This window comes from Vidua macroura, chromosome 2 (assembly GCF_024509145.1).
Source record: "Vidua macroura isolate BioBank_ID:100142 chromosome 2, ASM2450914v1, whole genome shotgun sequence".
Classification (NCBI taxonomy): domain Eukaryota; kingdom Metazoa; phylum Chordata; class Aves; order Passeriformes; family Viduidae; genus Vidua; species Vidua macroura.
In genome coordinates, this window is record NC_071572.1 from 18,671,974 (window position 1) to 18,688,537 (window position 16,564).

Consider the following 16,564-nt stretch of genomic DNA (forward strand, 5'->3'; position numbering starts at 1 on the left):
TAACTTCAAAAAGATCAAAAACCTCGCTAATTTTCACTACAGGTAAGATGTTTAGGGATATCTTTTGACCCAGCTTTTAACCATATAGTTGTACAGATGCCTTCATTAAAGAAAACAAAAGCCAGCAATAGCATCCTCTTTTTCAGAAAGATATATTGTTTTTAGAAACCTACCTTTCTTTGAGAAGATGATGGTGAGAATGAAAAATATGCAAGATTTTATCTCAGAACTCAACATACCTCTTGAAAACGCTGATTCAATGGTAATGAAGGTGACAGCAAAGCAATGTAAAGATACCAGGGAGAAGACTTTCTTTCCTTGAATGAAATGGGTTAACTTTTTTCAGGCAAATAATAGTAATGGCTCTAAGCAATAACCCCAAACTGTTTTTTTTGTCAATACATTTATGTAATGTTCAAAAATGAGCATGAGAAAGGAAACCACTGGGTAAGACAAGGCTAAAAATCATATCTAGTATTTGTGATTACTTTGCCTGCCTGAATATTTCAACAGTTCTCAAATTTGTAGCTGCATTTCATCTTAGTAGGCTAAATCAAAGTTTTCTTCTGGGGTCAGGTGGGGAAAACATACCTGGTGTTACTGAGCGTACAACAACTGGCTTTTCACTACCAGCCACAAACCCAAATCCTAGCACAGGATCCCTCCTCATTTCCACTTTCCGAGGGGCTGGAGGGGTTATTTGGCAGCTCTCTATTCGAGGGTCTTCAAATGTGGCTGATTGTGTCATGTGACTGTGAAAAAAAATAAAAGATGGAAAAAGGAAAAAAATCATTAAAACATGATTTTGTGGCATCTACTTGAGCCAAGCAATTTGTGCAACGATATGAGATGAATATCTGAAACGTTCTCACTAGAGGAACTAAAACACCAACTTAATAATTTTCTATTAGATTTTCTTATGCATTAAGTAATAATGCTGCTGGCAGGTCTCGAATAGTAATCAATAGTATCAGGCTTTAAAGAGGCCTCTTTTTGACAGCACACATTTAATCATATCCCATATATGAAAGAAAAACAACCTGATAATAAAGCCTTTGTCATCTGTGCTTGAATTTTTCATCCTTCAATTTTTGGAAGGGAAAAATAATAGTAGTGGCCTACTCATAACATAAAATACAACAATTAGAGTCTGCCAGCCTTTTTAAAAAGAGGACACACATTTTAATTTGGGGATCTAACATGTTAAGCAAGTTTCTGAGCTGAATTGTCTCCTTTCCTAAGGCACCCATAAAAGTTCAATATTTGTTATTTGGATAAACTCTGTGAAATCACATCAAAATGTTCCAGGGCACAAACAAACAAAAAAAGATATCAATAAAATATATTTATGTGGAATTACTAAAATACTTTACTTTCTTCTAGATGTTATGACAAAGCCTATTTATTGTACCTAGAAAAAAAAATTCTTGTGGCTGGAGGGAAAGATCTTGAGTTTTCAAGCAGAAAATAGAAAGGATGAAAGCTATCCAACATCACATATCCATGAAATAGGTAACAGTTTAAAAGCATAAAGATTTTAAATTAACATTAATAAACACTGAAAGGTGGCTGATGCTGTACACAGTCAGAACCAAAACATACTTTGCATTTTTCACCCAATGCCTGGAGTCCACACTGAATCACAGCTACCAATTCCCAGTGCCAATCAGACAGACAAACTGACCACTCGAGTGGTCAAACACCATTCATTGAACTCATGTGATTCAGGAAACCAAACTACACTGCAGGCAACAAGCACTATCTGGTCAGCACAGTACAAAGACAGATTTCAGCTCATGGCATCAACTTATTGCAGAGAGAGATTTAGCTGACAGACCTCAGATAATATTTGTTTTAAGTTGCCTGATCAAGAGTTAACTCTTTTTTTACTTTCGAGACTGTAAGTCTGCGAGCACTGAACTGACTCTAGCTCATGGTAAATAAATGCAGTAGACAAATGGAGGAAGCCAAGTCCCAACCCCACCACAGAGAGGGCACAGCCTCTGAAAAAGGTAACAACCACGTGCCCAGCCTAAGATTTCTGAAATGCACATCACAGAGGCAGATATTCCTACAGCACTAGGCAGTATCATCCGTTGGTGTCTTCATAAGTAATTAACAATATGAAAGTCAAGTATTTGATAATTTTACATATAACATGTTATAACAGGAGAGTTAAGGGACATACTGTGCAACCAGCATTGTTGTTCTTACCACCTGTCCCTTTTCCATCTGTGAATACAACTCCCTGAAGAACTCCAAACTGGCAGTCCATAAGGAGAAAGGTATCATTCAGAGATCTATTTTCAGCATCAATGACAAGCAAAAACTTCTCTGATCTTTCCCCAACACATACACCTTGGCCATGACATCAATTTACTTTCTCTCCATGGTCTGCTTCATTACTGATACACACAAGAGCAGCAAAATCTCAGTAAACCCTCAGTGGGAGTCTATGTCTGTTACTGGATTTTTCTAGGGCTTTTCTTCAAAGAAGCTTTCTATCCCTATGACTAGATTCAGTCTGCCCAAGAGTAACATGCTGTCTTTTTATGCATATGATCAGAGGCAGCAGAAGCTACTTACAAAAATAAGAGAGCAAGAGAATATCTCTCTGCTCTCTTAATATATACGCAAGGTGGGGTCAGCAAAGAAAGTACTTGTTTTTTACTAGCTAGAGCATTGCACCTGATACTTCATTCTCTTCCTCCTCCTCCTCCTGTTCCTCCAACTTTTGTCAGTTTATTTTAGATAACATTCTATTTTGGTTTTCCAATGAACTGTTAGAAAACCCAGATAATTATATGGAGACCCTTTAAGAAATCTATCTTCAAGAACTCCCAGGCATCTCCTCTCCATAAATTTCTATTTATGGTTTGTTTTTCTAGATATTCAAACATTTTTTCTTTCTAATGAGACACTTTTTGAGGTGTCACTGGTCTAAAAAACGATCTATTTCAACTTGAGAACTTTGTTTTGGTAGAGAAGACAAAACTGTATTTTTTCACCTCTCTTAGATGACAGCCCCAAAAAGTTAACTTTCCACAAAGTTAAGATAATCTATTTAATAATTTTTTCCTAATAGCTGTTTCCATTTTTGTAACTGGGGCACTACAAGCCCAAACAGAAAGTGCCTTCTGTCCCAAAGAGAAAATACCATATTTACAAGCAATGTGAAAATACTACTTGAGCCTTTGAAAACTACTTTCCTGTCATTGTACTTTGTCTTCTAGAACTTTTGCAATCTGTTTTAAAAAGGAAAAACCTCAAAACAGCCCCAAAACCCCCCAACAAACAGCAGCACTTCACATAACAAATTCTAAGAGCGGACAGAGATTTGCTTACAAGAGCAGCCCTGCTTCTGGATGCTCCAGCCCTTGCCTTGGCTGGTGCTGAGGATCTGCAGCAGCACAGCATCAGTTATTCAAAGCCTAAGCAAGAGGATCAGCAAGGAGCAGTCCATCATGATTCTGAGTGGCGCAGCAGACACTATTGATTTTTAAGGTTATCCACCTTGAAATACATCAACTAAAAAGACTCTGCAGCTCACGCTTCCACAGCTTGCTGCATCAGATATTCTTGTGCCATTCAGTACATTGGGGTGTATTTCAAGAGAGTAGCAAGATGTATAAATATGATCTCAGAAGAGATTAGATGAATGCTCAAAGCTTTTTGTGATGGTACATTGACAAACCTTCTTCCTCCTGTGGTAAGTTCATTACTGAGATGCCAGTTGTGATACCACACAGTTCAAGACTAATTTGAATTTTGCATTAATTGGAGGTATTTGATCTCCATCTGAGCTATGAAAAATATTAACTTCTGCAGAATAACTATGCTATGAATTCTAAACCAGAATCTAATAAGCTTGGACTCAAAAAAGCCACTTTGGGGAACCCTACCCAGAACATCCCTTACACTGTGCAAGATCTTAGAATAACTGCAACATTACAAACTTGCTATATGCTTCAAACACCCTAAAAAAATGTATTTAGATACATTTAGATACAGTTCTTACATCATACCTAAAGATTTACTTTTCTCAGGGAAAAATGGGAGAAAAAGCCTGAGATTTCAAATATGAACTGTTCTTTCCACGTACCCAAACTCAAGCTGCCCTTAGATTGCCTTTTCAAAGAGAGACACTTATTTCCTCCCATTTTCAACAGCTGAGATTAGTCCCCGCTTCACAAAAGGCCATCTTCTCTGATGCACTCATGTTGTCAGTAGTGGGAGACTGCTGCCATATGAAGGAGAATAATTCTTAGAGAATTTCTTGAACAGATATTTTATATACCAGACTCCTCTGAGAGATAAACTACCAGCTATGGAAAATCATAGCAGAAGTGCATTCATAAGCACTTAATCTCAAAAACTCTCTGTGGCAACTGCTCTAGTCAATATAGAAGGTAGCAGGGGAAATAAGAGAGAAGGCATCTGAGTGTGCATGCACCAACACACAAAGCAGAATAGAGACGTTGCAGGGTGGCATAAAATTCATGTGCACACTTACCCGCAAAGGGGCCTACAGTGAGCAAAGGAGGAAGAAAATTAGGAAAGAAAAACACCTTAGGGAGCACTGATCAGCTGCATCATGGCAGCTAGCACCTGCAAACACAATTCAGAAGCCCAGGACATTATGAGGAGCCTAACTTAACATTTGCATATCCAAATTCATGCATGGCTTAGTCAGAGGTGTGGTTTAAGACTGACACTTTGAATCTTCACATAATTAGCTTCAAAATTATTAACTTGGTAATATTTTCCATGGAAATGGAAAATAGCATTGTCCTTATTTAAATTAGAGGCTGAATAATCCAAGAAATATATAAACAAAGACTGCAATCGAGAGCTTGATTTAATAATGCTTACTAGTAATTAAAAGAAAAGTATCTGACTACAATGCTTTTTCAGCCTTTGCATTTTGATATGTCATTCCCTGACATGTCAGAAGTTTTTTTGACAAAGAATGGAGTTTTCATTTCCACAGAGAAATGCTTAGAGCTCTAACTCTTCTAAGAAACTGAAAACTATGGTATGAACCCAGCGATCCTGGTATGATAAACATTACTTTAGAAATAAGTAACAAATGTACCAGAACAACTTTAGCTCCATTCTGCAAAGACTTCCAAAAAGAAAGCAGAAAAAGTGATACCTCAAAATGAGTTGAATACAGCTGCACACCCACAAACTCCAAAACAACTGTAATCAATTAGCTGTTGCATCATACTTGGACAGGGTGGAGACCTGTTGCTTTCAGGTGTCTCATTTCATATTCCCCCATTACAGTTTGTTTCAATTACTTCACAGGTTAACACCAGCTTGCAATTTTGAGGTGTTTAATCCTTAGCTTTTAAATAGTTACAGTATTTCTACTATACAGTTTGATTTACCTACAAATAGACTCTTTTTCACTTGAGACACAGCAGGTGTAAACTTAGTCAATAACAAAGAAGAGTCTGTGGAAATGTCAAATCACTCACAGACCGATGACTGGAAGTGGGCAAGGAGGATGGAGATAAGGACTTCTTACCAAAGGTTTAATTCAGAAATAACAAAACCACTTCAAATTGTTGAGCACTGTTAAAGTCCTGTCTCATTAATTTGGAGGAGGTGAAGGATTTGTTTTGTTGATTGCAGTTGTGATTTTCAACAAGATCTATACAAGTTAAGGACACTGAACAAACTTTCATTTACAATTATCCGAGCCCCTGCCATGAGTCTCTGCCCATCCTGCCCCAAATCTACCTCTTCATACTCTGTGAACTCTATGATACTCAGAGTCTTGGGCTCTGCACACAAAATTTCCTGGGAGTGGGAAAAGCTATTGTAGCAACACAAAGAAGTAGATTTAATTCTCATTCAATCACTATTCTTCAGGAATTATCACTAAGTAAAATGGCTTGAGACAGATTTATGGAAACTGATAACATCATGAGGGTATTCCATATTTTCTTCCTTGATAATCTGGAAAGACTACCAAAATAACAATGACAGTAAAAAGAGAACTGTCATAGAGACAAAGAAATATGTAAACCCTTCAGAAAATGAAAAACTGATCTTTGTTAATTTAGCTTAACTAGTAGCTAAATATGAAAAATAATTTCCTTCCTTCCTTTCTTCCTGGAACCTCTCCGTATATCCCAAGTTAATTTATTTTCTTTAAGAAATCCCCCAAGAATTATTAAGAACTAGGACACAAGTGTCAAAATCATGCATCAACTGCCTTTTACTTGAAAATTATATTTCAAGAAAAAAGTGCACAAGTAGTTATTACATTGCTGAGTAAAACTGCTGCTCCTACAGAGAATCTGGTGCCTTGACAAACTCTTTTTTCTCCATTTTGCATGAAACCAGAGAATCTCTCAAAGCTCTAGAATTTTTTTAGACATATTCAACAGACAAAAATTTTATTTTTGATGTTTAAAAAAGGAGTCAACTTTTAACACTTAAAAAAAACATTCTCTGTATTTTCACTGGTTTTTGTGCAGTTGTATATGCCAAGAATTCAGTATCACAGCCACAAAATGCAGCTGGGGCTATTTATCAGATGTTTTTGTTTCTTTCTTTCTAGGACTACTTTTTCTTGCCCCAGTGTCAATTTTTTTTTTTTTTAAAGCTTCTTCAACAGTTAAATCCTGCAAAGTCAGGTCATTTTATAACACCCTAGAAAATGTTTGGCATATGCCATCTGGATGAACATATGGTAAAAATGTAATTAGAAAGAAAAAAGTTTGCTGGTTTCAGAAGAAGCTGGTGACAGCTTTTTTGATAAAATTGGATACAGGGAAATCTGACACGTAAAAAATTTTTAAAATCCACTCTTCTACTGTTAGGCATGATCTGCAATCTAAAGCAATGCAAAGTGAACGAAAATTGCACTGAATAAAACTTACATTAATACAAATTCAGAGGGCTAAAAAGATTTATACTCAACTTTAGTCAGGCACTGGGAAAACACACTGAAAATATAATTCACAATGACAATTAGGACTCATATTATTACATGTGCAAAATGTGAATACTTCTGCATGCTGCCTTATTCTATATAGAAATGTCATATATTGGGAAGAAAAAAAAAAAACTTCTGTAGTTAAATCCCACAAAACCATGGTAATAAGTGTCAAGCCCCAACTGCCAACTAGCAGTTGCTTGCTTTGAGTATTGTATCTACAGATTGCTAGAGAAATTGTCTTTTAATGTTATTCTTCTCTCAGGATAGCCACAAATATTTCAAAAGCTCTGTTCATGATGAACATTGGATTTCCTGTCTTTTGTATTGGGACGGGACTTTACAGGCACATACCAAATAGCAGAAATTGCACAGAAACATCTCAGTGAAAATTAGTGGAGAAAGGGCCACCCAAATGGTGGAATTGCCTCCCCTGGAAGCTGAGCATGATACCAGCCTCTGTCTGACTCTCTGCCCAAAATACACAGCCAACAAGGGTGTGCCAATGACGAGTAAGTCTGAACTGCAGCCATGCACATGCAGCAGGTAGTACACATGGACAGCCCACCCCTATGCTCCTGTGCTCAGTTATGCTCCTACACACTGCTGAGTGGCACTTCTGCACTCACTTTCAGTCCCAGCAAACTTTTCCTACCTGGGTGACACCAGGTTCAGCAGAAATACTCTTGGTTTCAAATCCTGTAATTGAACAGAGATTCAGGGGCCCATTCTTGAGCAGGTTTTCATAGCCAAAGGAAGCTCACAAAATACTCATACGTACAAGACTGCATGGATGAAACTATGGATGAACTTCAACTATGGATGAACTGCCTCCCACAAGAAATTCCAGGGCAAGTCCTGGGCTGGAGCTGTGCAGACACAGGGCAATCCAAAATGTGGCAGAGAGCAAGACAGCAGAAATGGCAAATGGCTAACACTGGCTGGTTTGACCACCAATTGGTCCTTGCCTTTTCCTGGAAAAGAGATTTATGATGCCACAATGTCACTGGTATTTCCTTCCTGAAAGGAGCCTTTTTACAGGTCAACTCTTGCATATGCAGCATGGGCTGGGTGTTTGGCTACCTGCCTGGCCCAGCTCCTTCAAGAAGGAAACTGTGCAAGATGCTTCTGCTAGAAATCAGAATTACTGGCTTTCCTCCACCGCAGGAACTTCTTACAAAGTTAGGATTTGGAGTACATCTAGGTTTTATCCCGTCATAAAGCATTTTTCTTAAAGTGTTCTGAGTTACTCTGCTTAGGACAGTGAACTACTTTAAGGCCCTTAAAGATGATCTGAAATGTAGCTTTTCATTATCCTCTGCACATGCATCAATAAACCCTGTTGCAAGTACAGACAAAGAAAAGGGGAAAAAAACCCCAACCTGCAAATACACAATAAATCCATTTGGGCTGAAAGTGTCCTCTGGAAAATAGAACAAACAACTCCTATTCATCCTGCTTTAGAGATTTCACACAAACCCCATCAAAAGCAATCTGTCAGCCCTGCCTGGCCCAAGTCTGCAACAAACAGCAGAGACCTGTGCTAAGGGCTGCCAGCATTTCCCATCCAGCGAGAAAAAGGAGCTGCCATCTCCAACTCAACATGGACAGTTTGTCCAACTGAAATGTTATAAAAAGAACAAGGGAGGAGAAGAAACATGGAAATTGCTTTTAAGGTGCTGATTAGATTAGGAAAGCTACTAACTAAAAAATCTAATCTGGTGAAATGCTGGAAGCTTGCTCCAACAATCATATGTCACTCTCTGTAAACACTAATTGTGGGTAACCTGATGACGGGGTAAGAAGACAGAATGCAGATTTAATGTGTCCATTGTAACCCCCTGGTAGAGCTGGGCTTGGCATGAACAAACAGCTGAAACACTGAAGCCCCTGCTTTAACAGTTCTGTACCTGCCTAACTCTTTGGAACTCAGTACTGTTATGAGCATATGGAGATAAGCAATTACAGCTGAAGCAAAACCCATTTGTTAATCCTTTGAACTTTATCTTCCTCATTCCTTCAGCAACTGAATGGATGAGCAGGTCACAGAAAGGGCTCCGAATTATCTACTCATTTCCTTCCTTTCCAGTTACTGTGGAGGGCTCCTGAACAAAACTAACCCTTCTGATGACACCATGTTGTCCCAGCATTCCACCAATTGCCTCTTGGGCATAGTGCAACCTTTCTCAGGGAAACCAAGCATCAGCTGGCAGTGTTAAAACAGGTGCAATACCAGCATATGGGTTAGTTGATAAACAGTGGGTACTCAACACTGCAGCTGCTTAGTTTATCGACAACCAAGTATTTAAATACTCGGGGATATAAACCCTGAGTTTATATCGCCCTGGTCAGTACAGCTCTCTGCACTCAGAAGCAGGCTGCACCTGCTTCTGTATGTTCACTTCAGGAAAGGGCAACACAACAAGCCAGTTAGAAACATTGAGTTTGTCCAAGTTCAGGGTAACACGGAGGAGCAGTCTGTACCTCAGTACAACAAGCTGTCTCCAGTTTCCCATGGTGGGTATGAAATCTCTTCACTGAAAATTCCAGCACAGGAAAGATTAGGAAATTACTTTTATAAAGATGTCCAACTCCCGCACTGAATGACTGCAAGAAAAACCTTTAATTCTCCAGCTACCAGACAGAAAGGGATTTGCAAGCAACAAAGGGGAATAGAATGAATCTAAAAGATTTTCATAACAACTCGTGAAAGTCCCAAAATCAAGCCTTCATGATCTGTAACAAAGTCTTCACAGTTAGTCTTCAAAGCAAATCTTCTCGTTCTGTAATTCTGGAGAAGGCTTTCAGGACAGAGAGGAAACAAAGAAACCATCTCTTCCTTTCTCCTTTCTTTTAACAAATACAAATAGAGAGGATTACTCTTCTTGACTGCTGATTTGGGAGCATGCCATTATGACTCTTCAGCGTATGCAAAATGAAAAAGAGAACTTAATTGAAATAAGCTAGAATGACAGATTGCACTGATGGGATGTGAGGCTGCCAGATAGAGCTGTCATGCAAAAATTAAGCATAGGATATTGAAAAGAGAAAAAAAATCAGGTGTGTTTGATCTTTGGATTTTTTTTTCCAAATTATTTTTCTGGACTTACTTTTTTCATTCCAAAGTAAGCAGCTAACCTTTCTAAGTGAGAACACTTCTAGTAACCACAGGGTATTTTATATATCTTAGAAATAGGAGTGCTGCAGATCATACTGCAGCTTCATTATATCAAAGAAGCTTTTGCTAAAGCCTGCAGGTAATTTCTATTTACCTACTTACCTATGAGAGAAGCTGCCCAACTGCCAATCCATTGTGTTTGGTAGTATCTATATAAATATTATTAAAGACACTATGTATGGTAACAATATACAAGAATCATTACCCCCTTCAATTTGTAACTGCCAGCAAGCTTCCTCAAGAGGTGAAGGAGAAAAAAAGTAATATACAACATTTCAAAACAGATGCATTGGAGTTAAACTAGAGTGACTGCTGCTCTAGGGAAGCCTATTGAGATAGAAACCCCTTACTTACGGGTGAAGAAAAAGGTCAAACAAAAGTGTCATGTACAGTAACCTTGACACAAAAAAATAAATTATGATGGAAGTTGCAACTAGGCTGATCAGCATATCAGATCTCCCTGTTTACCTCAAGAAGTCCCAATTCTCTGTAAACAGTGAGAGATTTTAGTAAGGCAAGCAGCTCATTCCAAACTAGAACAATCCTCACTTTGGAGTTCAGAACAATTCTACAGATGGTTTGCTTTCTGTTTAAGCCACAGACATGTCACTCTGCTCTGAAATCTAAAGCTGATAAACTCTGCAAAGCCCCACCTCATGAAAAACATAATTAAGGACCTTCAAGGTTTCATAACTGAAAAAGTACATAAAGCACTTTGGAATGTTGTTTTTTTTTAAGGAAAAACAACACTAGTGCAATTCTGACATTAAATACAATGATGAAAAAATAACTTTAAAGACCTCAACTCTTTAGAAAATATACTGTGGCCTCATTTTAGTGAACTTTGGTTTTAAATGTCTGCCATAAAAGTAAAAGAGCACTTCCACCAATGAATGTGAAGCCAAGCCAAACCAAACTGTCTGACTTCAGAGAAGGTTAGTGGAGCTCATCAAGCGTCTGGAACACAAGCCTTATGAAGAATGGCTGAGGGAGCTGGGAGTGTTTAGTCTGGAGAAGACTCAGAGGAGAACCTTGTCATTCCCTACAACCACCTGAAAGGAGGTTTTAGTCACTTGGGGATTGGTCTCTTCCAAGTAACAAGCAGTAGAATGAGAGGAAATGGCATGAAGTTGTGTCAGATGAGATTTAGATTGGATATTTGAAAAATTTCTTAAACAAGCAGTTTGTCAAGGATTGGAACAGGCTGCCCAGGGAACCAACTCTGGAGGTATTCAGAAGATGTGCAAAACTGGAGACATGGCTTAGTGGTGAACTTGGCAGTGCTGGGTTAATTGTTGGACTTGATGATCTTAGAGATCTTCTCCAAATTTAATGATTCTATGATTCTTTTCTACATACAATATCTTTGCTGACAGATCCAGGAATTATGCACATCTTGGTCACATCACAGGCTACAAGTGAAACTAGCAAATAAATTTCTGGACATTTAGTAGACCAATTTTTAATAGAATAAGAAGCCAGTCTATGTAGGAAGCACAAATTCCTCAAGAGCAAAACAGCCCTTCCCATCATTAATTACTCAACAACCAACATTTATATTTTCAAATCACAGAGAGTCTAGTCTAGTCTAATGCAACACACTTTCATAATATAATAATATAGCATTTTTATTTTAAAAAATATGCAAATCAAATTGCTATTTCCCAAATCAAGAACTCAGAAAGATTAATTAGAGAAGTTTTACTCATTTCTGACAAGTTTAACTTCAAAAACTACATAATTCAGATTTGGAGGTACAACAGAAAAAATCTGTCATATCAGGAAATTAATTTACTCTCTGAATTCTGTTTTGAAACATGAGTCATACATATTCACAATTGATTTAAAACAACTGGAATAAAAACAAAGCAAATTTTCTATTTTCTAAAATTAATTAAAACATCTGGCAAGACAAAACAGCAAGTCTTCTTCAGCGATGGATAATTAACCTACTCACTGTTCTGTCAAACTCAACTACTCTACTACTTATGTTCATAAACATATGGAATAGGTTTGGAAAAGTTTTAACATTTTAAATCAATTCATATCCTTGTAGAAGAACACAGTTACTTATTTTCTTTTGTGTAAAGAATGAGATCAAGTAAAGCATGAGCAATTCAGGGGATCTTATGTCTGGCCATTATAGTTTTGCTATAAATGAAATAGTAGGAACAAAATAATGTGTTTAGAAGAAGTCTCATTTAAGCTTCTGCATCCATATTCTGTAGAGTTATGCAGATTACTCTTTTGCCAGTTGTAGGTCCTGTACTTCTACCTCCCAGTTAAGGCCTGATCCAAATACATAAAGCTTATAAAAAAAACCAAGACCCAAAACAAACCAGAAAAAAACTTGCAGCTACAGAAAAAAATAGAAAATGTCTTGCAATAAATCTTTCTGTTACACCACTTCAATGAAACTTCTCTACTTCTCTTCTCCTAAGACAGAAGAATAGGAAAATTAAACCACTTTTAAAATAAACCTGAAGTTTTTTCTTTAGAAAATAGCTAGATGCATGGCAACAATTTAGAATACCCAGGTATGAAAGAAGAATCCCATCCTGACTAGCATCAACTTGGGGAAAAAAAACAACAGCCAAAATCCAGCTAAACTCCAGGCCACATATATATTCTTTAAAGTGTGAAGATGGGAGAGGAAAAAAAGCCCAAGGAACATGAACACACCAAGTCCAGGGTGACTTTTTTCATAGTTAAACCATGAAACAGAAGGAGAAATGGGAAGAAGAGTTGGTAGAGATGACATCAGAGGACAAGCCACTCATCAGCAACTTCTCTATTCCTCTTAAGTGTATATAGTGTGGGAAAAGAGTTGCTACTGCCAACACAAAATTCACAGTCAAACTTCTGGGCTGCTGGAAACACTCAGTATTATACCTGTGACATTATCAGTGCAGGAAAAATTGCAAGGAAAACTGTCTAGAAGCCTCCATAACTTCCATATCTTACTTCCAGCTTCCTTCCAGAGACTGAAAAAGAAACCAAACTTGTTTTTTTCCTACCAGGATGCTTTCTTACAGATTCAAGTTGCTCAAACATCAATTAGTATTTCATACCTTCCTGAATCCAGAGGCAGCCTGACATATGGTAACATCTAGGTAAAACTCAGCCCAGGCAAGACAAAAGTCTTTGTGGGAAATAGAAAAACATTGGGAAGCCTTGGCAACACTATCATCTCACCATCCAGCAAATTTTGCACTGCCATCCTCAGTCTACTCCATCAGCCTGTTCTTCTTCTGGCCATACTAAAAGGACATTATCCTGTAAAATCCAGGTGAGGCACTATTAACTCACAGTAATGAGATTAAAGCTACTTCTGTTTTAAAGGGGTATAATTACTCCAGCACACACAAGCCCAGTTAAAGCCACTTTGTAGAGATCACAGGGTATGGTCACCAGTATCCTCTTTTCTCAGTTTCAGCGACAGTGCCACTTGGGAAATCTTCTATAGTGGAGCTTAGATCCTTGGAGGAAAAGCCATCACTAATCCAACCCTGAAGCTGTGTACACATTGCCAGAAGAAATAAAACATGAGCATGAACTGAATATTTTCTACAAGAACAAAACCTGTCTCTTCCTCTTAGATCTCCTTGTAGCTGTAACTAAGGGCGAATAGAAGACTGGATTTTCATCTGAGTTTTGCATAGCTCTTGTAAACTTGAGGTTGCAATGCAGCTTCCATATCGAACAGCTGGGAATAAACCTGCGTTTATGTGCTGTTAGGGTCAAATCAATCCCTTAGACTGAAACAATATGGCACAATCTGCCTGGAAAAAATCTCCAGAAAATATCCAGATCCTCGGCTGCAGTGTGTCTTCCTTTGCATTTGTTTATGCTTTCCTTTACAGATCTTCAGTCAAGACTACACTTGAAGTATAATCCTTAGGAGAAATTTAAATCAGATATACTGGAAGTATTTAATTTGCTTCCTAAATAACAATTCAGATTCTTTTTTACTGATAGTTGCAGGGGCAGGGAGAGGAAAAAAAAAATGGACCTTGGAATAATTAATCCCTTCTACCAGTTGGAAGACTGCTACAATCGTTTGACCAGGCTCCTGGAGTTATAAAATATGGAGCATTTGGGATTCAAAGCAGACAACTCTCTGCAGCAAAATTAGCAATTCATCTCCATTCTTCTGTATATAAATGAGCAAACAAGTTACAGCCAAAGTGTCTGCCTGCATAGTCTGCTTAGTAATTCTGAATGCAGGACTTTCCAGTGCACAGACACCCGGAATTAATGTTGAAAATACCCTGGCAGTCAGTTATTACTACTGATAAATATTAAATTGGATGGGAGACTGTATTATAAAACCTGAAACTAGAGAAATGAAATAGCTGTGTTTTTTAGCCAGAAAGACATGTCCTCTAAAAGATAAAAAAGAGAATTCTTCAGTAGGTATATATATGCTAATGATTGACAAGAAGAAACTTCAAAGCAGATGAGTCTACAAAGAGGGAGATCTATCATATAAATCTTAATTCATTAATAAAGCTTGTCTTGTATAATTGTATCCTATGAATGATGCTGCTGGCACAAAACAACATGGACAGTGTTTACTAAATATGGTAAAGTGCTGTCCTACATTCAATAGAGCTCTTCAAAAAAAAGTAGTATTTGGGGGGTTTTGCATGCTAATAATATTTTGTAAGTACATTATGTGCTTGGATCAGAAGGCAACAAGGCTGGATGCAGTACTTTGTCCTTCCTAATTTGGGACTAACCTCTGAAAGCTCAGCTTTGGTACAAGTATGCTAAGCAGTGCAGTGTATGTTTCTGTGCCAAAAAAGTGAAATCATGGACAAATGACCTGATTTCAGGAAAGAAAATTACCTCCGTCCCAAGGTATTTATAGAGAAGACTTACTTCATGTTATCAACAAAGGCCATAAACAGCAAATAAAGACCCAATATCCTGGCTCTCATCTTCACCTGCTCCATTCAAACTTTCAAACCCCTCCATTGTGCCATGATCAGAGGGACAGTGGTCCTGCAGGAAGGAATGAACTCATGCAGAGCACCACTCCAATGTTTGAATTCAGCTGTGCAGGGGATGATGAGGCAGGCAGCTGCCTTTACCAGTTTGAGGGCCTAGGTAAGGCACACATTGCATTCAGACTCAAGTCTCAGTTCACGTTACACAATGTTTTCCAAACCTGAGCAGTAAGTCTGATATGCCAGGGATTTGGTATCTTTGGCTCTAGCAGCAAGCTCTCAGTCTTTTCAAATTAGGGCTGAGATCTTACTGACTGGGAGCTAGGTCCCCAAGCTGTGGGGAGGCACATACACTAAGGAGACACTATAAGTGAAGCATTTTTTATTAGCCTGTGTCTTCTACTAGTGGAAACTTCTAAAATTATTTCTGGGTCTATCTGGATATAGTCCAGCAAATCAGGTCCAGCCAGCTCCAGAAGTAAAGCTCAGTTCAGCATCAATGGTAACACCAGAAACACACTCCCCAGCATGTGCCAGACCCCTGAGCAGCTACATGGGAAACAAGACCCCAGGTCCAACAGCAGCTGCCTGGGGAACACTTCTGGGGTGGACTCAGATCCTTATGATCTTAACAGATGCTGTGTAAAGGATGACATAACAGTTTCAGGCATACTGGAAGGCATGCTGCTTTTCAGCAAGGCTGGATGGGCAATGACTATTTATTTAAGCATCAATTATATTTTTGTAAGAACGGCAGTAAAGGAAAGCTTATAGGAATAAAAAAGTTACTTTGAATCCCAGTTTGCCTAATAGCAAATTATTAGAGCAGATTATGTAGCTGAGAAAACAAGGAAGCTTTTAACCAGAAGATCTTGTTGCCCAAAAGCATAGATTTGGTTTTTATTGGTTTGGTTTTTTTCCCAGACTATCTTTGTCATCCCAGTAGAAGGTACTATCTCTGCTAAAAAGCACTGCCTCAGTTCTATTTCTAGATCTATCACAGTTACAAAAACACTACCAGCACAAATTTATTCACTGTTCTCAGGGAGGGCTTTTCTGACTCTGTTTTTAATGTACTTCATAGTGGATAATATACTGAGTATAGGCTTATTTACCATACCTCATCTTAGATCAGATTAAATTCAACCATATATATCAGAAAATACCAGTTTGAAAATACTGCTTAGCTGCTCTACTCAGTAAGTCAGCTACAGATCACGATAAATCACACATGGAAAGTAGATGAAGTCTCCTATGCACCCCTCTGAAGCTTCCAGACAGATGAAGATTCTGTACCTTTTTGCTTTGCAGCCTGGGGTGCTATCAATGCTTTGGTGACTTCACATGTAAAACGTCTAAAATGCCACAACCTTGCTCACAGCAATCAGACAGACATATTTTGGATCTCCTTCTTAAAAAAACTGAGAGGTAATTAGAAGGCATTTTCTGCCTCAATGACAAGGACTAACTTCCATGGAAAAG

At 38.1% G+C, this 16,564-nt stretch overlaps 1 protein-coding gene across 1 annotated transcript in view; it reads right to left on the reverse strand.

Moving 5' to 3' along the window:
* FRMPD4 (FERM and PDZ domain containing 4) overlaps positions 1–16,564 on the reverse strand; it is a 294,549-nt gene that overhangs the window by 64,727 nt on the left and 213,258 nt on the right. Inside the window, 1 exon segment of the mRNA XM_053971771.1 lies at positions 592–752. Coding sequence (XP_053827746.1) covers positions 592–752 — 161 coding nt within the window.